The sequence below is a fragment of the Panthera onca genome, chromosome X (genome assembly GCF_046562875.1).
Source record: "Panthera onca isolate mPanOnc1 chromosome X, mPanOnc1 haplotype 2, whole genome shotgun sequence".
NCBI classification, from domain to species: domain Eukaryota; kingdom Metazoa; phylum Chordata; class Mammalia; order Carnivora; family Felidae; genus Panthera; species Panthera onca.
This window is the reverse complement of record NC_138357.1, coordinates 109314780-109341405: the sequence shown is the minus strand read 5'-3', so window position 1 is coordinate 109341405 and position 26626 is coordinate 109314780. Positions and strand designations below refer to the sequence as shown.

At 41.6% G+C, this 26626-nt stretch overlaps 1 protein-coding gene and 1 long non-coding RNA gene across 4 annotated transcripts in view; one reads left to right on the top strand and one right to left on the bottom strand.

The window, feature by feature from the left end:
• The window catches only part of PDK3 (pyruvate dehydrogenase kinase 3), a 68831-nt gene extending 45482 nt beyond the window's left edge, over window positions 1-23349 (top strand). For 2 of the 3 annotated variants that reach the window (XM_081794320.1, XM_081794318.1), the window contains exons 6-12: window positions 3538-3615; window positions 11290-11366; window positions 12674-12775; window positions 13156-13266; window positions 16472-16585; window positions 17879-18018; window positions 23113-23349. In XM_081794320.1, the coding sequence (XP_081650446.1) occupies window positions 3538-3615; window positions 11290-11366; window positions 12674-12775; window positions 13156-13266; window positions 16472-16585; window positions 17879-18018; window positions 23113-23143 (653 nt within the window). In that variant the 3' untranslated portion in view covers window positions 23144-23349. The remainder of the gene's footprint in view (window positions 1-3537; window positions 3616-11289; window positions 11367-12673; window positions 12776-13155; window positions 13267-16471; window positions 16586-17878; window positions 18019-23112) is intronic. The other variant, XM_081794319.1, reaches the window with a different exon arrangement.
• A 1747-nt stretch (window positions 23350-25096) lies between these two features.
• Window positions 25097-25567, bottom strand: LOC145714647 (uncharacterized). The gene is made up of 2 exons (XR_014136917.1): window positions 25466-25567; window positions 25097-25209 (listed from the first exon to the last, which is right to left on the bottom strand). It is a non-coding gene; the product is annotated as an uncharacterized LOC145714647 (long non-coding RNA).
• Between the last annotated feature and the right edge of the window lie 1059 nt (window positions 25568-26626).

The following is a 26626-nucleotide window of genomic DNA, read 5'->3' as shown; positions in this document are numbered from 1 at the left end:
AAAAATACTTTTCTCCTCTTACTAACATTTCAATTGGCTGTCCCTCATTATTTCATCTTGTCATAGTTATTCCAGTGTCCGTATTTGTGATTCTTTACAGAGGTTTGATTCTAAAAGTTTAGTAATTAGAATTTTTACTCTGAGGTCAAATATTATGTAAAATTTTAATTGGGTAGCAATATGAGGTGAATGAACCAAGCTTTTTGGTCGGAACATACCTGAATCTTTATATTATTTTAGGTTGACAGTGTTAAATTTTAACATACTTAAATTCTGTAGGTGTTATTTCCCCCCTCCCCTTTTCTTCCTTCCTTCCCTCTTTCTCTTACCTCTTGAATCTTAAACAAGTATCCACTCTATGCACAGTATTGATGTGAGGAATATGAAAAAAGCCACAAGCCTGTCTCCAAAGAGCTGGTGTCCAGGTGAGAATATTGCAAATGCACCTATGAAGCGTTTTAAAGTAATCTGAGTATCTGATCTTTAGAAATTGTAAAGGTGAACTTTAAAAAAATGTCACTTTGGAAAAGATTCTGGCTGTTCCTCAAATGTTTAAACATTGTGATACCTTGTGATCATGCAGTTTTCCTCTCCTGGGTATATACCCAAGGGAAATGAAAACATATGTTTACAAAAAACACTTGGACGTGAATGTTCATAGCAGCATTATTCATAATAGCCAAAAAGGGGAAACAATCCAGATGTCCCTCAACAAATGAATGGAGAAACAAAATGCGTTTGTGTACAGTGTAACACTGTTCAGCATTGAGAAGGAATAAAGTACTGATAGACGGTGCAACATGGGTGACCCCTGAAAACATTCTGCTCCGCGAAAGAAGCTAGGCACCAAAGGCCACGTATTGTGTGATTCCACTTATGTAAAGTGTCCAGAATAGCAAGTCTGTAGACAGAAAGTAGACCCGTGGCTGCCTAGGGCTGGGTGGAGGGAGACGATTGCCAATGGTCATGGAGTTTATTTCCCTGGTGATGAAAATGTGAAGTTGATCATGGGGACGGATGCATAGCACTGAAAATATGCTAAAAACCACGGAATTGTGTATATGCTTTAAATGGGTGACTTATGTGGATATGACAATTGTATCTCAGTAAAGCTGTTTTTTTAATGTTTATTTATTTCTTATCTTGAGAGAGACAGTGCGAGCAGGGAAGGGGCAGAGAGGGGGAGAGAAAGAGAATCCCGAGCAGGCTCCGCACTGTCAGCGCAGAGCCCGACGTGGGGCTCAAACCCATGAAGCATGAGATCGTGACCTGAGCTGAACCCAAGACTCGAACGCTTAACTGACTGAGCCACCTAGGCACCCCTCAGTAAAGCTGTTTTTAAAATAAATTATCAAGGGGCGCCTGGGTGGCTCAGTTGGTTGCGCGTCTGACTGCATCTCAGGTCGAAGTCTCGCGGTCTGTGAGTTCGAGCCCCACGTCAGGCTCCGTGCCCATCGCTCGGAGCCTGTTTCGGATTCCATGCCTGCCGCTCTGTCTGACTCTCTCCCGTCCGTTGTCTGTGCCAAAAAAAGTAAATAAAGGTTAAAAAAAATTTTTTTTTAAATAAATTATCAAAAGGTTTAAAATTTATCAAAGGAAGGAATATGTATTGACCATCTAATAGGTATATACTAAGTTCTGTATGGGTTACAAACCACGTGGAAAACACAAACCCTGACCTCAGATTGTTTATAGTTCAAGAGAAAAGGCACCCATGCAGTCTATAATAGTCCACTTTTGCTCTCTGAATGTTTTCCATCTTTTGAGATCTAACTGCCTGAATTCTGTTCCAGCTATTTCTTTAATAGCCCAGATCTTCTTACCCTATGTCTTTTTTTTCCTTTTAGAAGTGAACTCTTGTTCCTCAGACTTTGATAAATATCAGCCCCACTGTGTTACCTTTAAGTAACTTAAAGGACCTTTTTAAGCTATGGTAGTGTCCCCGGTAACTTAGAGTGTGTGGCCCATGGAATTCCCTTCTTCCAGCAAATACTCACTGATAATTCATTACAAATAATTGGCACATCTTAAGACTTTGGGCAGTATTATTTTTTAAAAGATTATTTTAAAATCCTTTTTATTTCAGTTCATGAACCAACACTGGTATATTATTATTAACTAAAGCCTGTGGATTACATTCAGCCTCACTCTTTGTGTTGTGCTGTTCTGTTGCCTTTAACAAATGCATAATGTCATACACCCACCATTGCAGTACGTACAGAATAGTTTCACTGCCCTAAACACGCCCCATGCTCTACCTGTTCATCCCTGCCCTTCCTACCTCCCCCTGAACCTCCGAAAACCATCGATCTTTCTGTTGTCTCTATGGTTTTGCCTTTCCCAGAATGTCATTTAGTTTTTATTTTAACTGAAATTTTTTTTCGAAGTATAGTTGACAATGTTACATTAGTTTCAGGTGTACAGCATAGTGATTGAACAATTCTATACATAACTCACTGTTCACCACAGTAAGTGTAGTCACCGTGCAAATCGTACCCACAAAGAGATAGCACCTCACACCAGTCAGAATGGCTAGTGTCAAAACGACAAGAATAACAAGTGTTGGTGAGGATGTGGAGAAAAGGAAACCCTCCTGCACTCTCGGGGGAATGTATTTGGTCCAGGCACTGTGGAACACATTATGGAGGGTCCTCAGAAAACTAAAAATTGAAGTACCGTATGATCCAGTAATTCCACTTGGGGGTTTTTACCCAAGGAAAACAGAAACACTGATTCGAAGATATAGGCACCCCTACATTTATGGCAGCATTACTTACAGTAGCCAAGATACAGAAGCAACCCAAGTGTCCATCTATAGATAAGTGGATGAAGAAAAAGTGGTATCTACGTACAATGGAATATTACTCAGCCATGAAAAATGAGATCTTGCCATTTATGGCTATATGGATGGTCCTAGAGGGTATTGTGTTAAGTGAAATAAGTCAGACAGAGAAAGACAAATACCATATGATTTCATTTACCTATGGAATCTAAGCAACAAAACAAATGAACAAACAGACAGACTCACAAATACGGGGAACAAACTGGTGGTTGCCAGAAGGGCGGGTGGGTGGATAGGTGAAATTGGTGGAGAGGTACGATGTTCCAGTTAGAAAATAAGTAAGTCACGGAGATGAAAAGTACGGCCGAGGGAGTATAGTCAATAATAGTGTAACAACAAATCTCTTATGCTGCAATTTAGTCAGGTTGCATGGTGTTCAAAAGTACAGTTTATAAATTTTCGTGAAAAATACCTTTTAGGAATATTTAAAAGTTAAATAAATGTATGGTTAGTAGACGACTGGCCATATTGTCATTAGTGCAGTATTTTGATACTTTTGTAGTCATTAAAGCTTTAAAGGAAGAGAAATTTTGGTTCAGTCATCATAATTCTATTACAGCCAAAAAAGACTATTTTGTAAAAAAAACAATAATTCTAAATCCGTCTGGTTAGAAACTGCCCTGATTTTGTTTATTTTATGTATCTGTATGTCTCTCTGCTTGTGTCAAAAGCTAAACTCTTTTTTTTCTTTACAGATGCATATGAAACCGCCAAGATGCTGTGTGAACAGTATTACCTGGTCGCCCCAGAGCTGGAAGTTGAAGAATTTAATGGTAAAAGGAAAATAATTTTAACCTTAAATGCAAGGAAGTTGACTAAAAATCTGATACCTTAGCTACCTTTCAATGAGATCCTAAAAGTACGCTACTTTTTCCTCGTATATCTTTTAAAACTTTTCTATCTCTTAGGTCACCTAGGTATATTGTTGTAAGGAGTTTTTGTACAGGAGTTTGTGATCTGTTAGAACTCAGAGTTCTTGCAACAGAACTGATCAAGGTAGAAGATGCACAAACCTGTAAATAGGCAATTCTCAAAATAACAAATGCCAAGCAGTCACTAAACATACGGGAACGCGTTTAACTAGACTAATCAAAGAACAACAAACAAAAATAGAGAAATGTTGTCTTTCAAAGTGGCAGTGATTAAAACGTTGTGATGCTTTGAATTGGTGCCCAGAAAACTACTCTGTCACTCTGTCACCGACACTTACACATTTTGGGTAGAAGTTTAAATTGGTACAGCCTTTCTCAGAAAATGCTACTGGTGTCCTTTCTCTTGGCCTAGTAAATTAAATTTAGTAATGGTCTTATTCTTTGGTCTGGTAAATTAACCATCAGAAAATGTATTCTAAGAAAGTAAGGTGTGCACAGATGTACGTATAAGAATAATGATCACAGTGGTTTTCTTACACAGAAAAGTGAGAAAACAACCCAAGTTTTCCATACTAGAAGATTATTTAAATAATTGTGATACACTCATAAGATAGAACACTAAGCAGCCATTCAAAATAATGCTTTGAAAGAATATTGAGGGGCACTTGGGTGACTCATTCAGTTAAGCCTCCGACTTCGGCTCAGATCATGATCTCACGGTTTTTGACTTCCAGCCTGGCATCGGGCTGTCTGCTGTCAGCGCAGAGCCTGCTTCAGATCCTCTGTCCCCCTCTCCTTCTGCCCCTTCCCCATGCGTGTTCATGTGTGCTCTCTCTCTCTTTCAAAAAAATTTTTTTTAAAAAAAGAATATTGAATGTATGGGAAAAGATGAGCTTTTTAAACACAGGCTATCAAAGTTTGTAGTAGTGCAAGTTCATTGGAGAATATTTTGGAGGATTTATAGCAACAAAATACAGCAGCTTTCTGGATAGTAGGGTCATGACTGATTGTTAACTTCGTCATAGGATTCTATACCTACTTACATGTTACCTTTATTTATTAGTTACAAAAGAGACATGCTCGTTGGAAAAATACAAACAATACAGAATGTAGAGTAAAAAGTGAGAGTCCTCTACTGTCTCGGGACTGTACAGAGCTTTGGTTTTTTTTAATGTAAATGGAGTTGAAACTATACATGTGCTGTCACTGGTATTTTTCACTTTTGCCTTGAAGATCTTTGCGTTTATTAATGGCATTTAGAGATTATCCACAGCGTAAACTGCCGTGATTTATTTAATCATTTACCGGTGAGTGAACATTTAGGATTTCTAATTTCCCCATATTCCTTGTAATGAGCGGTGCAGGGTATGTGTGGGTCTGTATCTGGAGGGTGGGAAAATCTGTGAACACGTGGAAGTCTTTGTGTCAGTTGGGTTCCTAGAAGTGGAATGACTGATTCTTAGGGTGTGGGCACTTACAATTAAAGATAAACCCAGTTCCCTCTCAAACGTCTACCAAAAACGTATTTTACTTGCAATGAGGTCAAAATGTGGAAAGACTTGAGGCTGCCGTTTCGGGATATTCGCCCCTCCGTTCTTCCAGAACGTATGCAATCAAAGCTGCTTTCACAGTCTGTTGGGTTCTCCATATTTGTAGTCAATACACTGCCACAGCAGAAGGGACTTTGCTGGAGTATTCCTGAGTAGAAGCATCTCTGTATTCTCTCTCCTCCTCCTTACAGGCTGGGCAAGGCCTGACCTCACTGTACAGATTTCTGTTTGTCAAACATGGGACTTAAATTCGCAGGTGGGAACCAGCTGCTGTTTCGTGTGAATGGCAGCCTCACTCGCTGTAAAGGCCAGAGCAGCGAGCCTGCTTTTGCTGATCCCGGGAGCCAGCCGTGTCCCCCGTTCCTTCTCAGTGAAGCGGTCACACTGGGCAGCACACCTCACCAGGAGAGGAGATTAATGACTGTTTTTAGCACTGTCTCATGCATGAGTTTTGGAGCCGCTCTTCCCATCTTTAAGAGAAATAAATGCTGGTGGTTACAGGCCACCTCTAGCTTCCTGTTGCTTTGGGTAATGTGTTTATGATTGCTCTTTATCATTTCCTGAATGTCAAAGTTCTTTGTGGGCATGGTTAAGGACTTCGCTTTAGCGCTCACAGGTTCTGCGTTAGAGATGCAGGTCAGAGGTCAGTGTTCAACCCCTTAATGGATGTTGTCACTTTATAGAGAGTGGGTGTTTCCCACAGCACGATAGCTGCCTCAGTTTTTCCCGAAGGAAATCTGCCGGATCCAGATTCCCGTGGATTCATTGTTAGAGCCTGCATGAGCTAGCATAGCATCTTCTTTCTCGTTGCTTCCATTACCCACCGGGTGCCCTGAACAGTAGTCGATAACAGCACTGCCCTCTGCCCTGCACTTCAGAGCAGGGGACTGCCACCAACCTGAGAGAGCACTGTTGCTACGTGAGAATTTTGCCATTAGTGTGACCTATCATCTTTTTTTTTTAATCTGAATTTTTGGGTGTTTTTCCTTTCCCAGTGTAGACCGCTGAGAAAGCAGTGAATAGGATGGTGGAGAACATACTTGGTGAACGGCGTCAGGATTTACCACTCATCACTAGACTTCTGGGTATTGGGAGCCAGCTGTAATAAACTTTCTTTATTATCCATTTTGTAACTTAACGGGAGTATTAAAAAGAACAGAATTTTATTTATCTTACATCAGGTTTCAGCTTTCCTTTTTTTTAAAAACATATTTTAAAGTTTATTTATTTTGAGAGAGAGAGCAAGTGAGAGTGGGGGAGGGGCAAAGAGGGAGAGAGAGAATCCCAAGCAGGCTCTGCACTGTCAGCACAGAGCCCGATGCAGAGCTCGAACTCACGAGCCGCGAGATCATGACCTGAGCCGAAATCCAGAGTCAGACGCTTCGCCGACCGAGCCATACAGGCACCCCAGGTTTCGGCTATTTCTGACTTGCCATGAAACCCATGTAGGTTTCTCCAGAGACAGCCATTTCATCACACTTGTTCTCATTTTAGCTTTCTGATTCTCCTGAGAAATTGCTTGCCAAAACATCAGGCAAAGAAACCTCTTTTCTTACCTGTTGTGAATCCTGGTGGTGAGGCAGTATGGCTCAGAGGAAGGATGTGAGCTTTGTAGCTGGCCAGACTGCGGGGACATGGATTCTGACTAGAGATGGGGACTTCCTCATCTGTAACATCACCTTGTGTGATGATAAAAGGACGCTGTTTCTGGGGCCTTAAATAAAGCACCAGACCCAGACTGGATATTTTTAAAAGGGTGGCTACTGGAAGTCAGGGTTGACTTGGGAAGGCTAAGACTTACTACTTGCATTTCTTCACCATTTCTAGACCAGCCTCTCCTGCCAACAGTTTCATTTATAGCTTTGGGTTTGGTGGGCAACCTAAAAAGTTGACGTCATACCACACGTGTCTTGTTATAAGAGAGTTTACAGAAAAGGTGTGTATCCTGGGATCTTTGATTTCTAGTTTCCCCATATTGGATACTTGCGTGTGTAGTTTTGGTCCAGCGGTCTGTACAGCAATCAAAAAGCCATTGCTGGTGGCCCTGTTAACACTGTAAAGTTAATTTTTTAGTAACGATACTAGCCAGCATTTATTGACTACTTAGTTGTGGCAGGCTCTGTGTAAACTAGTTACACAGATATGTACTGTGCCCATTTTACGTATGGAATACCGAGGCCCAGCTGGTTTAAATACCTATTAATGTATCTGTTACATGCCAGAATCAGGACTTGATCCCAGTATGACTTTGGACCACACCGTGTACTGTTTTTAATAGGCTTACCCATTGACTTTTGGACTTGATTAATCACCTCTAAGTGCCCAGCTACTTATTTTCTCTTAAATGCATTTCTTTCTGCTTAGCCTCTAGTTTTTCATTCTTATAGGAGAGAGAACAATCTGAAAATAAAATCCTTTGTATCCTGTGTTAAGTTTTGTTGCTACTTATTAAATGTTGTTCCAACACATGGTATTTGGGGCAATGACTCTGCAGAATAGAGACTTGGTTATTTCTTGAGTCTTGAGCATGAAAAACCTGGCCCATTTTTTTTCCATTGACTTTTAAAAATGTGCCCTTAAATGGAAAATTCATATTGCATTTGTGTCTTCTTTTAGAAAGTTAACAAGCATCTATTAAAGGTCCACTACATAAAAACCATTGGACCCAGGGTTAGGTGAGAGTCATGGACAAAAGCATTGGACATGGTCTTATAAGGAAGGAGAGACATCTAACCTGTTAATGTTCCCAATGAAAATAAAAGTACAAGTAAGGGAGCAAGCCTACAGATGGCTCCTAAAGTATGTTGATTCAACTGAAAAGAAAAAAAAAATATCAAAGAGTAGTTTTGGAAAAAGATTTGGAGTGAAAAGATTGAATTCAGAAGGCTCTTTATATAACTGATCATGCCTTTTGGTACAAGATAGGCTAAGGTTTCAACTTCTTCCTAGGGCTCCATTAAAATGGCAATAAAGGAATACAAAGCAAAACAGCAAAGAAACCAGGGGGGACCATCAGTGGACCACTTATCTCACCTCCTGCCAGGGAGTAAACAGATGGAAGTATGCTGATTATGGGACAGAACGGGAGAAGCCACAAAGGAGAGGCTACAACAAAGGTGGAGGGACTCTGGGAGCAGAGCCAGGAGGTGCAAAGGACTGGAAAAGGAAGCTAAAAGCTAGGGTTCTCTTGAAAGCTGGTCTGAGACAGAGCATGGAGGGGCAGTGGGGAGCACTGGACTCGGGCTGTGCTCTGCCTACAGTCAGAAGCGTTTTCCCTGGGGTGCAAAAATTAAAATCAGAGTACTTTCTTCAAAAATAACCTTGGAAAGGGGTGCCTAGGTGGCTCAGTCAGTTAGGCATCCGACTCTTGATTTCGGCTCACAGATCAAGCCCCGAGTCAGCCTCCGCGCTGGCACCGTGGAGCCTGCTTGGAATTCTCTCTCTCCCTTTCTGCCCCTCCCCTGCTTACGCTCTTTCTCTCTCAAAATAAATAAATACACATTAAAAAAAAAAAAAAAAGAAAAACCTTGGAAAAACTGGGGCTATTCAAGTACATGTTGTTAGCCCAAAGTAAAGCCCTCTTCATTTGAGCATTTGGGGAACCCTCTGGTCAGAGGCCAGCTTACTGTGTGCCTATCCTAAAGTCATTTGAAAAGCCGTGACTAGGTACGCAGGGTGCCGCAAGTCAGCCTTCTCATTTAGGTGACGGCCGAAGGGGCAAATGGACAGCGGCCACCTCAGATGATTAATCCAGTTCCTCATTCTTCAACAATATTACAACCAAGGTGTATCAGACCTCAGATGACACCCAGCAGGGTAACAAGAACCTGACTAGCATTAAACTTAGCAGCTGCACTGCCATGGCCGGAAGACTACCTCCTTTTCTAAATTCTGAGAGAAAATTATTTTGAACCCAGAATTTTGTACCTAGCCAAACCTTCAATCAAGTGAGTCAGAGGGTGTAAGGTTTGAGAAATGCATTTCCCAAGCACCCCTTTCTGAGGTAGGCGACTTGACTGACTTGATGGTGTATATAATATGGATGTAAAAAATAGTGAAGAACATACTGGAACTTTAATCAAAAACAGTTTGAAGATGATGGCTACGCAGCATGTTTGGAAGACAATTCTAGTTTGAAAAATCATAAAGAATGGAATGGATACCATGTACTAGAACAGGAAGCTGGGAGATCTTACTGATACGGTAAGGAAAGGGAAGCATATGTACCTTGTCCAGTTACCCAAGAGGAAGGGTTGTTAGAAGCTCCAGGGAATAGATGAAACTGTGTAAGAAGGACACAGTCCAAATATTCAGTGACCTCAAAAAGGGTAGCATGATTTTGAGCAGTTGGTGGAGGATTAAGAGAATCCATTTCACCTTAGGGCTGAGAACTTTCTCCTTCATGTGACACATGAAACATGTCATTGGAATCACGGGGGAGGAAATGTGGTTCTACACAGTGTTGTGGCTGCTCTGCAGTGACCAGTATTTACCTACTTAGGATGCTACCAACACTATCAATTTTCAGTTTTTTAAAAAAGAACCTAGAGACAAAGTACAGAAGAGTTAATTAGGGTTACAGAACAGAGTGGTCATATTATCAACCAAAAGACTAAAGCAGAAACAGTAACAAGTGGCTGCCTCCGGGTGCAGACTGGGGGTTGAGATGGGAAAGGGTAGAAGGACTTCTACTTTTTTTTTTTTTTTTTTTAAGAAAAATCTTAAATTGGGACGCCCGGGTGGCTCAGTGGGTTAAGCGTCCGACTTCAGCTCAGGTCATGATCTCACGGTCTGTGAGTTCGAGCCCCACGTCGGGCTCTGTGCTGACGACTCAGAGCCTCAAGCCTGCTGTGGATTCTCTGTCTCCCTCTCTCTCTGCCCCTCCCCTGCTCGTGCTCTGTCTCAAAAATAAATAAAAACCTTTAAAAAATTTTTTAAATCTTAAATTATGTATTTGACATAGTACTTGCCAAAAAACTGATCATCAAAGAGTTCAGGATTTAGAGTCAGAAGCTCTTGGTTCAGTTGTCTGATTTCAGGCCTCTTCCGTTTCAGTAGGCAAGTCACGTAGCCTCTGCAAAGCCTGTGCCCTCGCCCACAATAATACTACCCCTCTGTGAGCCACATAGTAGTGTCAGGAGGGAGAACGCGATTGGCTAATGCAGGCAGAAGCTCTTTGAAAATTGCTAAGAGCCAAACAAATGTTTGCTCTACTTTATATCCCTGTTACTTTATTAGAGGAAGTAGTTAGGTTAAAATTATAACATGGCTGAGTATGTCTGCATTCTCCTTGAGGAAGTTCACATAGGTTCTGTCTCCTAAGTGATTTCTGGTCACGAGGAGGAGGAAGGACCCCATTTTGCAGCATCTACTCTATAGCCCATACGCTGTTCTTAGTGCCTGACATGGGATTCAGTATTTCTCGTATTTTCCTCCAGAGATCCTTAATGCAAGGAGAAAAGACTGGGGGTCTCTCAGGGAAGGGGTGGGAGTTTATCTGCTAGCTACTAGTAGAAAAGTTATGTGAACCTTAAATGCTACTCCATAATGTGCCTCGTTTGTTGAAACCGAACAGAATTTAACATTGCTGTTTCGTCCAGTTAGCCAAGAAGATGTGCCCCTTTTCTGCTGTGGCTTCACATTCCTCCTGATCACCACTGGGGCCACCAGTGGGGGTGATGTCCCCGAATTTGAAAAAAAACTGAGAAATATTTAGATGACTTCAATAATACTCAGAATATTATGACATAGGTGATAATATTCCAGTCTTGCTCCAGTTTTAGAGAAATTGAATAATCTGCCCAAGGTCACATAGCTGGTAAGTGAGGGAACAGGATTTCTCCCCAAACTTGTTGGACTTCCAAGCATATGTTTTTGCTCAGCCCTACCTCTGGAGGTGGGAACCTAAATTAGCCTTTTGTGTAGAGTTCTTTTTTATGTACTTGAAAAATAGAATACCAGCGGCTTTCTTGGCTTTCTTGTAGTTTTGGTCCTTACTCATTGATGGTTTTGTCTCTGTTTTCAGCCAAAGCTCCAGACAAACCTATTCAGGTAGTTTATGTGCCCTCTCATCTGTTTCACATGCTGTTTGAGTTGTTCAAGGTAAGTGGAATTTAAAAACATGGAAAAAAGTCTTCATTTTAAATTACTTTGATTCAAGGCATAATGGATTCATTAGATTAGCATAAGAAAAGGTTTTGCATAACCATTTTAAAAATTCTATTTCTGATACCCTGTGGGTTTTATAATTTGTACACTGTGAGATGAAAAATTGCTGTGTACAGTATAGTTTTCGTGAATATTAGTACATATTGATTTTGAAGCTTAATTGTACCTTAGTGATTTTATGTAAAATCCATCCTGTTTTTTCTTCACTTATAAGATGAGAGATGCATTTTAGTTTCCAAACCTGGTAGAGGCTTTATTGATGGTAGCCAGATCAAAATAAATACGTGTTTTTGCATATCTGTGTTTGTAAACATTAACCATGTTTGTGCATTAGCATTTGTTTTAGTATTGGGTGATACCGTAACCCTTTTACACATTTGAGTCCATTCAGAAGATCTGATGGAAGCAGAGGGGAAATATGGGGGAGGACTGGACCAAAAGAAACACCAAAAAACAAAAGAACAAAACCTCTTTAGACTCTGCAGCTTAAGCTGTCGCTTTTGTCAATCAGTAGCTCATGGCATTTATAAGAGCAGTATTATAGGCACAAGGTGTTTAAGCTAAAATTTCATTTCTTCCAATGTGTAAAACCCTAAATTGAACACCTGAAAAATCAGTTATGCTGATTTGCTTCCCAAAATTATAATGTTACTGATGTAACATTTTAAGGTTGAGATGGGCATTCAATTGTGAACTTTCTCTTCAACAGCTGTGGCTTTTTCAGAATTTCTTTTTAACTGACATTGCCTTTTTTTTTTCCTCAGCCAAATGATTAATTTTTGTGGGAAACATGAATACTCTCAGGTTTTCCGCCTTCTTTAGAGGAAAGGTGCTCTGTAAATGCAGACTGATAAATAGGATTTAAAGTGCATCAGTGCGCCTCTGTAGCCTCGTTACATGTGATAAAAACATCCCTCTTCGTTAAGAGCTGAATAATTTAAATACCCTAAAGTGAAAGCAAGAAGAAAAAAGGAAGAAAAGAAAAAAAAATATTTAGTGTGATGGATGGGAAGGAAACTAGATGAAAATCAAAATAAAGCATCGGGAAAATTTTCCTTGATCCAAACACACATTTAGCTAAGTTCTTTAGAGGAAAAAAAAAATGGTGTGTAAATCCAACTAATATCTGTCTGCTCCACAAAAGTGGTGTTGTGCAATAAGCAATCCTCTGCTAGTTTCTGTTTTTAAGTCATGGTTTGTGAGTCAGCGGTATGCTTAAAAAAAAGGTCTTACTATTTCAGAACTCAATGAGGGCGACAGTCGAACTCTATGAAGACAGGAAAGAAGCCTACCCGTCTGTTAAAACCCTTGTTACTCTGGGGAAAGAAGACCTATCCATTAAGGTGACTGCTTTATTTGCACAGATACTTTGTCTAGCTAATTGAATAGTACCTAGACATTGCGGCATCAGAGGGAAGAGAAGAAAACTGACAATGGATGTCATGACAATGTGTGTACCACATTCGATCTTTCGCTTCTTACCTCATTTAAACTTATCAGAACCCCATTTTTCGGGGAGCTGAACAAGACCTCAGCTCCGAGCCTGTCGGGTCCTATTGTGTTTCCCTGCCCTCTTTGTTTTAGGTTTAGATGAGAGAACCGTATTTCACTGGGGGTTCAAAGCCCTTGTACAGTTTAGAGTTATCTGGTAGGTACTTGAATGAACTTCTTGCCTTGTACTAAGAATGGATTGATTTGTTCTTAAACATTTTGTACGTTACAGATAAGTGACCTAGGTGGTGGCGTCCCACTTCGAAAAATAGACCGTCTTTTTAACTACATGTATTCAACTGCTCCTAGACCTAGCCTGGAGCCTACAAGAGCTGCCCCTCTGGTAAGCATCTCAAACTACTGCTTAAGGAAAGGCCATGAACACGAGGAGGGACTCCCAAGGGAATGGGCTAGAATTCTCGCTGGCTGGTTAAATACGCCTCTTTGAATTCCAGTGTTTCCCGCGTGACTTGGAGGAGGGGGCGTTGTATCCCGCTACTACTTACTATCTTTGTGAATCCTTTGGACCTAGATTTCTTCTCTAATTGTGTCTTAGCAACTCTCAGAGCCGAGTACCTCACTTCCTGATAGAGGGAAACAGCATTTCCCTTTGGTTAAGACTGCTGCCAGGCCCCATTTACCACCTGGGGCTACCCTCAGTGAGAGCGGAAGGATAATAGCAGGCGGGCAAAGTTGCCTTAGAGTGTGTTTGGCTGCCTCGTGCTCCGGACCCCGGGGTGCTGCATGCTGTGGAGACCCAGATCGCCCAGGGCTTTGTAGCCTCCCCCACCACATTTGTTTATATAATTAGAATGTTAAATTATGAACACATTATGTTTTTTATATTAAACAACATAAGCAGGAAACATATAGGTGGCGTATGCATTTTCAGAGCCCTTTCTGTCTCAGTCCTACTGAGGCAGTGAGAAAAGCCCCAAGTTACTATGGCAGCATTTAGATCCTGCTCGGGCCACACTTTGTTCCCCTGCTGAGTGTTTCTAATTGACAAACAACAATTGAACCCTTTGTCATTAAACACAGCAACATAGCTATCAGTCTGCAAAATGGTTGAGGGCACAAATTAAGTTTCATTTTCAAGTCCGACCTGACTGATAAGCACATAAGATTATATTTTATTTGTATGAATAAAATCCAACACTTTGTATCATTTATTCGAGACAGAGTTTGTTAACTCAGCATGTTGAAAACAGGAAGTCATTTTTATAGGAGTCAAGAAAATTCATGAAAAAAACAATTTTGAAAGGCATTGTCTTCGCCAGCCTCTGGTCCCTACTGAAAGGAATGTCAAAAGAAAAAAAAAAAAACACTACAAGCAAATCTGGAGGCTTCCTCAGTTGTTTAAAAGGAATATGGGTCGTCTATATCCTCAAATAGCATCTTGAGGATAGCTGTTCTGTCATAGTTTTTTTTTTAAATGAAACTGAACAGTTGACGTAGAACTCCAAATAATGTTGCTCTAACCTCCCCTTTTAAAGATGAGAAAATAAGGCTAGTGCCTCGCCCAAGGTGGTTGTGCTCATTACGGCAAGGCTGGCACCGGCCACGTGTGCGTTACCCGCAGGGCACCATGTGGCCTCTCCTTTGAAGAAACGCTTCCACTGGCATCTCTCCCAGTCATAAACTGTCTTCAGCTTTAAAGTGGGCACGTGGATATGTACTTCTAGAAAACATTTTACTCGCTGAGCACCTTACCACGTTACAGCTCTGTGCCTTGACACATGCATTTCTTTTGTGGAAAGGTCCTCCTACCCCACTGCTATTGATCCTTTGACACCCTGGGACAACGTTGGTGAACCTCACCAAATCCAAGTTAGACACCCCTCCTCTGCATTCTCAGGGCCTACCTGTCTCCTCACGCTCATGTTCTCGATCGTTCCCTGGGGGACCCGATATCAGCCTCCGGGCCTTGCTGGAAATGTGGGAGGCAGACTTCCTTGGCCTCTTCCTGGAGTATGCTGGTTTCTTTACTGTGGTGACATCAGTCACCCTCTTGTCCTCAGTACCGGTAATATCCTGCCAGTACTAAAGCCCCCACCTTTTTTTTTTTTAAACTTTTGCGTGAGAGTGTGTGTGTGTGTGTGCGCGCGCACACGCAGGGGAGGGGCAGAGTCAGGGAAGGGGGAGAGAAAGAATCTTAAGCAGGCTTTACACTCAGCACGAAGCCCAATGTGGAGCTTGATCTCATGACCCTGAGATCATGACCTGAGCCAAAATCAGGAGTCAGATGCTGAAGCGACTGAGCCATCCAGGCGCCCCTGCCAGTACTAAAGCCCTTAAATGACAGTACGCTCTGTCATATGCGCCCCTTTGAGTCGGGCCCTGCCCTGAGGAAGGAATCTAAGAAAGATGTTTAAAAATGGTAGAATTCCACGTTATCTGGTAAAGTTGCTGCTCTGCAGTGTGACAGCAGCTTCACTGTGTGTACTTGTGCTTAGTTTCAGGCACTGTGTCAAGACTTGACACTTACGGTCTAGTCCTCACAGCAGCTCTGAGGCAAGTTTTTTATTACATTTTCAGATGAGAAAACAATCTCAGGTTGAGTAAACTGCTCGGAGTGAATTTCCACTCAGGTCTGTCTGAGCCCAAAGCCAGGGCACGTGCTGCTCTAGGAGCGCATTACCCCACTGCCTCCCCCAGTAGCCATGCCACGGGATTTCATCCGAGGGGCCAAAGCTTGGGGCACTGAATCTGCCCCTCCACTCCACAGTTACTGAAATTAGTCTCCATTGTTCTTAATGTCCTTGTCGGTATCTGAAATTTTTTTTTCCCAACAACCTGTTACATTCAAGGTTCTATGACGTAAAGATATAGGACAGTACTGGAATTGTTTTCTCGTCTCTAAACACATGTTGATCTGCCGTATATCAAAATGCTTTACCATTCACAGAACCTTAGGAAGTAGACTCAGGAAATTTTCGTTTCGGTGTGTTAGCCTGGGTACCGGTCGATATGAACTCCTGTGCCAATTTAATTTTCACTCCAAAGAGCAAGAAATTGTGATAATGAAACTTAAGGGTGACGTGGTTTAGTTTTGTTACCAGTTCAACTCCCATTTGATTTGGGATTTGCTTTAAAAATGCTAACAATTTGGGGCGCCTGGGTGGCTCAGCCAGTTGAGTCACCAACTCTTGATTTCGGCTCGGGTCATGATCCCAGGATTGTGGGATCGAGTCCTGTGTCGGGCTCCATGCTGAGTGTAGAGCCTGCTTGAGATTCTCTCTCTCTCTGCCCCTCTTCCCCATCTCTAAAATTTAAAAACATGCTACCAATTTGCTTTAAGACACTAAAAAAAAAGCATTAGTCAAAAGTTGAAGCACTTCTAATATCTTCCAAACATAAGAGAAGTGTTTTTGTAGGGTAAAAATAGATTATTTGCCATAAGTGAGCATATACATTAAAGGTTGGGTCTGTAATTTATTTGCATTAAAACTGAATTAAGTATTTCTTTTAATCTTCCAAAGAGTCCTCATACCGAATGGGTTCGCATTTGTACCTGTCTCACTGTATGGATTTTCTTTTCTCCGTAGGCTGGATTTGGTTACGGCTTGCCAATTTCTCGCCTTTACGCCAGATATTTTCAGGGAGATCTGAAACTCTATTCCATGGAAGGGGTCGGTACTGACGCTGTCATTTACCTGAAGGTACTGCATTTCATTAGTTATATGAAGGCATCTTTACGTTTTAAAGCTTTAAGTTCTTACATCTAATGGAGAACAGCACTACAGCATGTCTTATGTTCAGTTCAGATTTACTTTAGTTTTATGGGAAAACCAAGGTATGTCCTGTCATTGATTTTCTGCTCAGGTGTAGCAAAATACGAAATACAGACATGTAAACACATAAATACTGATTTTTAAGACTAAGATTCTTAGTTGTGATTTCTTTTAAAATTGCATAACCATTGAAAGGACTAATGTAAAAGGAGATAGATTTTCCTAAACTGAAGTCTTTGAGTCTCTTGCTTTAAAACTCACTGGCTTTTCCAAAGTTACAAGAATTCAGTAATCATGGTATGGTGATATAAAAGGCTGATCTAATAACAAAGCTTCTGTAACACAGGTGTTCTCATTCATTGGTAGCATCAGACTTTTATTTATTTCCAAACTCTAGAACACTTGAAGTATTTCTTTGAATAGGTAATACAGGCACGTAGTACAGAATTTAGAAGCTACCAAAGGGAAAAGTAAGTCTTTCCCGCCACTGGCTCTGAGCCACCCAGGTCTCTTTCCCAGAGGTAACCATGGTACCAGTTTCTCATGGAGCCTCCTGGAGTTGATTCTGCATTGATAAACATATGGGGGAAATAATTTTTTCCCACACTGATTATTTCCACATTTTGCTCTTTTTTTTTAAGCTTTCCTGTATATCTTGGAGATCTGCTACATCCCTGCATGTAGAGATGGTCATTCTTTTTCACAGCTGCGTATGCGCAGTGTGTTATATGTTATACGTGATGTGTTACGTACCATAACCTAACCAGGGATTTGGAGTGTTCATCTTATGTGCCACTGCATCTAAATTATGTGATATTTGGCATCACCTTATGTGCTTATGTGTATAAATTTAGTATGTAGGAAACTTCAGTTCTATGTGGGCCCTCTGGGGAGCAGTCAGCCTGTGAACAGCAGTGCTCAGCCTAGAGACCGTATAGTCAAGGCGCCTGAGTATTTCAAAGCAGTATTAACTGAATAAAATACTTTGTGTTCTGGTTACGTGTACTTTGGTACTGGTTTTGAATGAGTGAACGTTTTTATTCCTTTAAAAAAGCTTTAATTTAATCCTGGCCAATCTATGTCCGCTATCGAAATGTAATTTTAATGTAATTCCAAAAGTACGCCTCAGGGTTTCTAATGTTGTAAATAGTAAAATTTCAGTATCTCATGTGAGAAAAATGACATGTGGACCTTCGGTGTCTGTTTTTGTCTTTCTGTTAGGCACTTTCAAGTGAATCATTTGAGAGACTTCCAGTTTTTAATAAGTCTGCCTGGCGTCACTACAAGACCACACCTGAAGCTGACGACTGGAGCAATCCCAGCAGAGAACCTCGGGATGCTTCAAAATATAAGGCGAAACAGTAATTTCATACTTTAGTTTCTATTATAAAGTGTCTGATTTTTCCCCAGAATGTACCAGCCCGATGATACCTTTAGCCAAATCTTCTTTGTGGTTTTTTCACTGGAAAAGCATAGTCATCTCTAAAGAAGGAAAGGTTGACTGGGTGGCTCAGTCAGTTAAGGGTGCAACTTTGGCTCAGGTCACGATCTCATAGTAGATTCGAGCCCTGGGTCGGGCTCTGTGCTGACAGCTCGGAGCCTGGAGCCTGCTAAGGATTCTGTGTCTCCCTCTCTCTGCCCCTCCCCCACTCATGCTCTGTCTCTGTCTCAAAATAAATAAGCATTAAAATTTTTTTTTCAAGAAAGAAAGGTTGGAGCAGCTTTTTCACACCAGACAGGAAGGACAGCATGAACTGGGTTGCCAGAGTAGCCATTCCGATAGAGGTGCCCATGTTCTAGAAGTTCTTGCTCTGTGGGGGTATTAATAGCAGTGAGCAAGGTTTATCCTGCCATACATTGGATTTTTAAAAAGTAAATTCTGCAGTTTGTCATCATCTATGAAGACTGACAGGAGAGTGTTTAGAGAAAGTCTGTGGGTGGGTTGAATCTGAAAAAAAAATAAAATTGTCAAGATAAACAAAATGTGGTTTATCCATACAATGGAAAAGGACGCATACTGTATGATTCCACTTACACTGAGATACCTAGAAAAGTCAGATTTATGGAGACAGAAGGTAGAATGGCGATTGCCAAGGGCAGGGGGAATGAGGAGTCAGTGTTTAATGGTGACAGAGTTTCCGTTGGGAAGATGACAATGTTCTGGAGATGGAGGGTGGTCACAGTTGCACAGAACTCCGAACGTGCTTAATGCCCCTGAACTGTGCTCTTAAAAATAACCGTTTCTTACCATCTTACCAGATAGCCAATTTTACGGATCATTTACCACAATTAAAAAAGGAAAAAATTAAAAAGAGGAAAAAACATCACAGAATAACAGCTTTCACTACTTTATGGTAATAAGGGCAATAATCCAATCTTTGGTTTCCAGTTTTTTTTCTTCTGATTACTGTCAAGCTCCCACTAGGCTAGCAACAGTAAGGGCTCTGTTTATTTAAAATAACCTTTTATTAATAGAATAGAAAGCAGTGTGCGTGCATTATAAAAAAAAAAAACTTAGAAAATGTAAGTAAGCAAAAAAAAAAAAAAAGAGAAACCACTGTCTGCTCACAACTCCAAGATAACATCTCTTACAACTTTGTGTGTGTCCTTCCAGATACTTTGCTCTTTGTATATACAGGAAAACCTTACCGAGCGAGTTACTTGCTCTGCGAGTGTTCCACAGGATGAGCAAACATTTCTAATATATTTTAACTTGCAATACGAGTAGTACGTGGTGCCTAATGTCACATGATCACAACTGAGCCAATGGTTCTTGAAATTTGCTTTGATATACAAGTGCTTTGCATTATAAGCATGTTTCCCGAAAGGATTATGCTCATAAACCAAGGTGTTACTGTATATGTATTTTCCCCAAATGAGATTTAATTATTTATACTGTTTTATGACCTGCTTTCATTTCATTTAACCATTTCCACCTTTCCACATCAATAGATTCTCATCTTGAAAATTTCCATGAAGTGTCTAAGCCTGGATCAGTTCCAGGACTGTGTAACAAATTTGAGCAAATCTCAAGTTGTTTTTAATCTAGGACAGCTTTTTTGTTGTTGCTGCTACTTGTCCTGCAAAAATACCCACCTTCATTTGATTGGTTTCTTCTTTGAAATGTCATTTGGCTTTTTCCCCATTCTCTGTATTTCCTATAAAGTGCAAATTCATCTAAAGATTGACCAGAGCATTAAAAAAATTTTTTTTTAATGTTCATTTATTTCCGAGAAAGAGAGAGAGAGAGTGCGAGTGGGAGAGGGGCAGACGGAGAGGGAGACACAGAATCTGAAGTAGGCTCCAGGCTCCAAGCTGTCAGCACACAGCCCAACATGGGGCTTGAACTCAAAAACCGCAAGATCATGACCTGAGCTGAAGTTGGACGCTTAACCGACTGAGCTGCCCAGGTGGCCCCTCAACAGAGCATTTTTTGCTGGAGTCCCTCATAAGCACTGTTTCAGAATTACATTATGAGGGGACGCCTGGCTGGCTCAGTCAGAAGAGCCTGTGACTCTTGATCTTGGGGTTGTGAGTTCAAGGCCCACATCGAAGTGTAGAGATTACTTAAATAAGTAAGACAGAAAACCCCAGAATTACACTATGATGCCTGTGATCTGTGACTGATCCACCATTAGTGATGTTAACATTGACCATGTTGCAGATGCTGGCTGTCTGGGCCCTCCATGGTAGAGGCGTTTTTACCTTCTCAACTAGAAAGTCCTCTGTGTAGTGTTACTTTGGCCCTGGGCAACCATCACCTAGTGGTTTTTAACACCAGTTGGTAATTTTGGCCTGAATCAGTAACTTCATTAATGTTTATAAGATGATGAGTTATTTTTGATATCATTCCTTTGACAGTTATTAGCGGACATTCTCCTCTAAAGTTCCTCCTTGTCAACGCAGGCCATTCAGGTATCTCTGGAAGTACAGTTCCTCCTGGAAAGGCAGGATAAGAATTTAAATCTTTCCCTACCAATTTTCAAGGATAGAAGTTGAGTTAAAATCCACCTTAAACGGTGACAAATGATTTTCTGGCTTTCTCCTTTTTGAGTATTATTGTGGATAGTATAGACTTTTCTTCTATATGTTTCAATCAGAACTTAACATACATACACACACATATATAAAGTGCACACATCTTAGGTTTATAGCTTGACACGATTTTACATCGGTATTTCTAGCACCTGAAATGGCCCCTTTCTAATCAGAGTCTTTTCCCTCTACTGTCCCCACCATGTAGCCATTACTCTGACTCTGTCATTTCTTAAACGTAAAACAAAAGGAACATGTAGTGTGTCCTCTTTCTGTGTCTGGATTTCTGTGAGGTTCACCCATGTTACTGCACATAGCAGCCATCTTTTTGAAGCTTAAACTGGCACACCTTTGGCCACCGGTAAGATCCTTTGTGTTCCTTGGCTAAAACCCCTCGTATCTTTGAAAACTTTTTCTGGCCCAAGATGACATAATGGTGTCATCTTATACCTTCCCTGCCTCCATCCTAGAATCAGCATTTCCCTCAAGGAGCCCTATTTGCTTTTAACGGGTATTAGAGACCCTAATCTGGAAGTTAGGTGTGTATATTATACCTTTTCTAGTTCTCTTTTCTGGACAGAACTATTAAATCATAAGTTCACGTTGATACTTTCAATTTGATTTTAACATTGCAATGTTTCACCCTAATGTATGTTAATTGTGTATATTTCTTCTTAACCCTGAAAACCTTGATTCTTAACACGCAACAGAAAGGTATCTGTATGCAAACACAGTCGATAAAGCTTCGTGGTTTTGTTCAGTTATAGTAGCATTGGTCTTTTATGATGAACGATATAAAAGGGTATCTTTACTGATTTTTGTCCCGTGGAAGCATTGTGATGGACCTCTGTACGGGATTGATGGACCAGTCATTCATCTCAGAGATGAAATTTAGAGGAGTTTGGTTTGTGCACGTGAGTGCAGGTATACACATGGGTATTCACACATACATACACATACCGTCCCTGACCAGGATTCAGCTCATTCAGCTTGTACCAACTGGATCAATTTCCCTTGATTTCATTTTCAGTCTCTATGCAGTCAAGTAACATGTTGGGCATCACTGTGACCAGTTAATGCAAGCTATTGCTCTGATAGGGGGAGTTACTTGGGTAGTCCAGAAGCAGGTTTTTAAAAAAGTTTATTTATTTTGAGAGAGAGAGTGCGAGCAGGGAGGGGCAGAGAGAGGGAGAGAGAAAGAACCCCAAGCAGAGAAAGAATCTCCGTGCTGGTAGCACGCAGCCCAACGTGGGGCTCAAACCATGAACTAGGAGATCATGACCTGAGCTGAAACCAAGAGTCAGACACTTAACTGACTGATCCACCCAGGCACCCTCCCAAGCAGTCTTTACAAATAACATGGTCCATTTGCAGTGGAAAAAGATGGCTTTAATTGATTATTTTTTAAATGCAGTTTTAAAACTCTATATTCTATCAGGTTGTATAATAATTAAGTATGTCTTAGTTTCTAATACATTATCAGACAAACAAGTTTTAGCAGAAAGCAGTATTTAAAATTGGAAACTGGTTAGCCTGATGATGCAAATTGTTAAATTATACAAATAGGATGACTGGTGGCGATCTTGGGAAATTATTTAGTATAGGTAGGTAAATTCACTAGGTGAGTGAGAAATTTATCGAAAATTTATTCTGTAATCAGGTTTTTCTTTTTTTGGCTTTTTAAGTTTTTATTTTAATCCCGTTTAGTTAACATGCAGCGTAATATTAGTTTTGGGTGAACAGTACAGTGATTCGGTTCTTCCACACGTCACCCGGTGTTCATCTGATCTAATCAGATTTTTAAAAAAGATTGGAATGTTTTATTTTTATTTTTTTAATGTTTATTTATTTATTTATTTTGAGAGGGTGCGTGGGAGCGGGAGAGGGGCAGAGAGAGAAGAGAATCCCAAGCAGGCTGTGCCGTCCGTGCAGAGCCCGACACGGGGCTCGATCCCACGAACTGTGGGATCACGACCTGAGCTGAAATCAAGAGTCGGACATTTAACTGACTGAGCATCCCAGCCACCTCTAATCAGATTTTTAATTAGGGCTGTACTCAGATATAATTCATATACCCCATAAAATTCACCCTCTTAAAGTGTACAGCTTTCCTGTATTCAAAGTGTGCAACCCTCACTACTAATCTTAGAACATTTCTGCCCTCTCACAAAGAAACCCTGTACCCGTTAGCGCTCATTCATCATTTCTAATCAGGTTTTTAACTGAGAGTAAAGAACTGTTTTAAAATATGTATAAGTAATTAAATGGTCATTCTTTTTCTGTACCAACTCAGAGTAATTCTGAGATAAGGCAAAGGTTTTTGAATTACCACCGTCACTAAATGCTCTGAGTCAATCTTCGTTAAATAGAGAACGTTATACTCAAACTGATCGTGGATATTCCTGTTGTTTTCTTTGTAGGGACAAGATCAAGACCAATAGAACTTTGTAGAGAACGGAATGCATCTGTCCTCTCTGAAGAAAGATCGTCTTCTGCAAGTCAACCAGAGAGAACTCTTTTCCTCCACCAACTTTGAGCAAAGCACATAGTCACTACAGTGCTTGAATGTCTTATTTTCTCTACATGAGCTGGACCTTTTCCAGAGAAACCTTCTGTAGCTGCTCCATATCTTCACTAAAGTAGCACCTTGAGCAATTTTTCATAGTATGTTGCTGTGATTTGGTTGGCGCCTGTCACGAGAGAGCGCAAAGCCTCATCAGCGCTCTGGTGTCCTCATACCTCCCTCCTCATTGTCATAGAGTCGAGTGTGTACTTTGTCCCCAGGATTCTAAGCTCCTTCCTCATTCCAGATGCAGCCAGTCTCTACTGTTGCTCTTTGTGACCAAATACCATGTTTTTCCAAACCACCGACTAAGGCCTGGGTAATCTGGAAGTTGGAGACACCAGCAGAGCGTGTCTTGATAATTCAGTCCCAGGGCCCTTCGTCTCGCATTTGCGTCCTTCCTCACTCTGTGATTTTGACTTTGGCCTTCTTCCATCTGATCTGAGTGAGGTGTGGCACCTTTCACATTAGGTCTTACTCTCCGATGCATTGATTTTATTTTAAAATTCATTTGTGTACTTCCCTTCTGTCAATTAAAGCGTTCCAAAAGGTGTCTTGGAATTTTTCACTTAACTGCTTGGTTTCAAAGATCTTAAGTGAAAAACTACCTTCTGGTCCTTATCAAATTTGTAAAGAGCGGGAAGTGGAGTTTTTATGCTCTGTAAAAATTTTGCCAGTCTCATTATCAGATTCCTTTGTAGTTTTCTAAGGAATTGGAGGTCCCTGTGTGATGCACTTTACTAGTTATAAAATAGGCTGTCGAAGGCAAAAGTTCTTTCTCATTTATTTTGAAAAATGCCCTAGGTCTTCATAATTTTCATTTTCATGAATAGTAGCGATTTTTAGAACTGTCGATCTGATTTTCATACTCCTTTCCTTATTGCTGAAAGCTGGACCGGGCAGAGGACTCGGGCCGAGGAGAGGGAGGTCGGGTTGGATGTACCCTCAGCAACGGAAGCCTTCCCACAGTCCAGATCAAGGCCTCGCTTCATACGGCTCCACACGGTGTTTCTCTCCACCTTGATTTCTCCTGTCTTGTGCTTTGGCTTCTGCCTTCTTGTGACGCCCATATCCATGCTCCCATCCAATTTTTAAGCACTGAGTTCACTGATGGAAAAGTTGTAGCTTCTAAAGTACACAGTACAAAGTCCTTTGGTGCCACGGTGGCGTCCGTGCAGGTGCCCTCGCTGTGGCCTCCGTGGGGGTCGCCCTGGGAGGGGAGGGGTCGGGCTCTGAGCAGCTGCACTCGCGTCGTCCTCGGCAGCCCTTTCTCTTCGCTGCACCGAGCCTGATTTTCTTGCATTTCATTGTGTTACCTGAGCTCGTGGTAGTTCCCCTTGGAAAGATCCCTCATCCACCCGTACAAAGGTCTCATCAGGGAACTCCCATAATCCACTAGATAAGAAAAAGACAGACGTGCTTCTGAGAGAGGCGGGACAGGATCGTCCGGATGGAGGCCTGCGGGTTTGAGGACCGAGTCCGTGTCTTGGGGATGGGGCCATTCCGTGTGATCTTTTCCTTGTGTCACAGATGTAAAAATAGGGGCCCTTTCCATCTCAAGTCTCCGACTGTCTTACAAACATTAGGTGGTAGAGCATCATCTTCCAGGGCCTCCATTTCTAACCATGCCCCTTTATACTTTCACATGTGCTGTTCCGCAGGGGGGTGGAGGCCACGGACCGAGGAGTGGTCCCTCCTGCCTTGTCCTGGCAGCGTTTTGCTGTGTGCTTGTGGACATTGTTCTGCCCTCACCAGCTCCCTGTAAGGGTGCAAAAAGGAGAATAAGGTTTGGAAAAATCCTGTCGCGTTCTCCCCTTTATAGGTCTTTTTCAAAAGTAAAGATCTCTTTTTGTGTTTTAATGACATGATTGGTAGTCCTTTCTGATGCACTTGCCTATCCGGATGGCTCCTGTAGTCTTGCCTCTCCCTTCTGCCTTCTGCATTAAGAATTGACCTTTGCGGGGCGCCTGGGTGGCTTGGTCGGTTAAGCGCCCGACTTCGGCTCAGGTCATGATCTCACGGTCTGTGAGTTTGAGCCCCGCATCGGGCTCTGTGCTGACAGCTCAGAGCCTGGAGCCTGTTTCAGATTCTGTGTCTCCCTCTCTCTCTGCCCCTCCCCTGTTCATGCTCTGTCTCTCTCTGTCTCAAAAATAAATAAATGTTAAAAAAAAAAAAAAAATTTAAAAAAAAAAAAAAAAAAAAGAATTGACCTTTGCTCCAGAGCAGCAGCCATAAGAAGAGTTGCAGGAACATCTTGCATTCTCACGGCTGAGTGGCCCCAGCATTCATTTATCCTTCTTGTTGGCCTTACGTGGCCCTCTGAATCTGAACATGGGTGCATGCCTCTGACTGTGTGCTCGGTTTGTCGAAGCAAATGGTCAAATTGCCACATATAGGTTGTAAAATAAATAGACATAGACCCTTTTTAAGCTGAATTCATTTAGTACTCCCATTCCCTCTGTGTTTCCCTCTCATGTCCTCAGTTTTTAGTATTTGGGGACTATGTCTGCTATTTGGAATAGTTCCTGGCACATCATAGGTGCTTAATAAATATTAGTTGAATCAATGAATGAAAACTGACATTTGCCTTGGGTGGCAGGCAGCATCTTTCTATGTTCTTAAACTATTTTTGTTTCCCAATTAGAAACAATTCAGGTCAGGAGCTGTGGAAGGACTGAATCTCCTTTTTACAGGCCTGAGAACAATAACTTTAAGATGTAGAGAAATGAGAGGTGCCTGGGTGGCTCGGTCGGTTAAGCGACCGAGTTCAGCTCAGGTCGTGATCTCATGGTTCCTCAGTTCAAGCCCCACATCGGGCTCTGTGCAGACACCATGGTCCCTGCCTGGTGGTCTCTCCCTCCCTCTGTCTCTGTCTCTCTCTCTCTCTCTCTCTCTCTCTGCCCCTCCTCCTGTGCGTGTGCACTCTCTCTCAAAATAAATAAACTTAAAAAAAAAATAAAATGGAGAGAAATGAAAGAAGAAGGGATGGCTCCACCGGAGCCGTCTGTTGCTTTTTCTGTCTCTGAGGGTCTGATTTTGGCTCTTTAATATAGTGGATTTTTCCATCCAATCAAGTGAGACAGTGTTACAGCCTTGCTTATCGATTCCAAAGAACCGTCACAGAAAGGCTCCCATTTGACCCTTAGAGTGCCGCGAGGCGGACGCTTCAAGTATTGCCTCTGTTTCTCATGTGCGTTCCAAAGCAGTTCACTGGTGTCTCCAGGTGAGTGCAAGAACCAAAGTGAGCAGCTCGGTCTCGTTCCCAGTGCTTTCCGCAGTGCACCGGGTCACTAGCATGATCTCTTTTGAGGAATTTCTCAGGTATATTAACACTCAAGGGCAGGATACAAACCAAAATTTTTCTGTAGTGC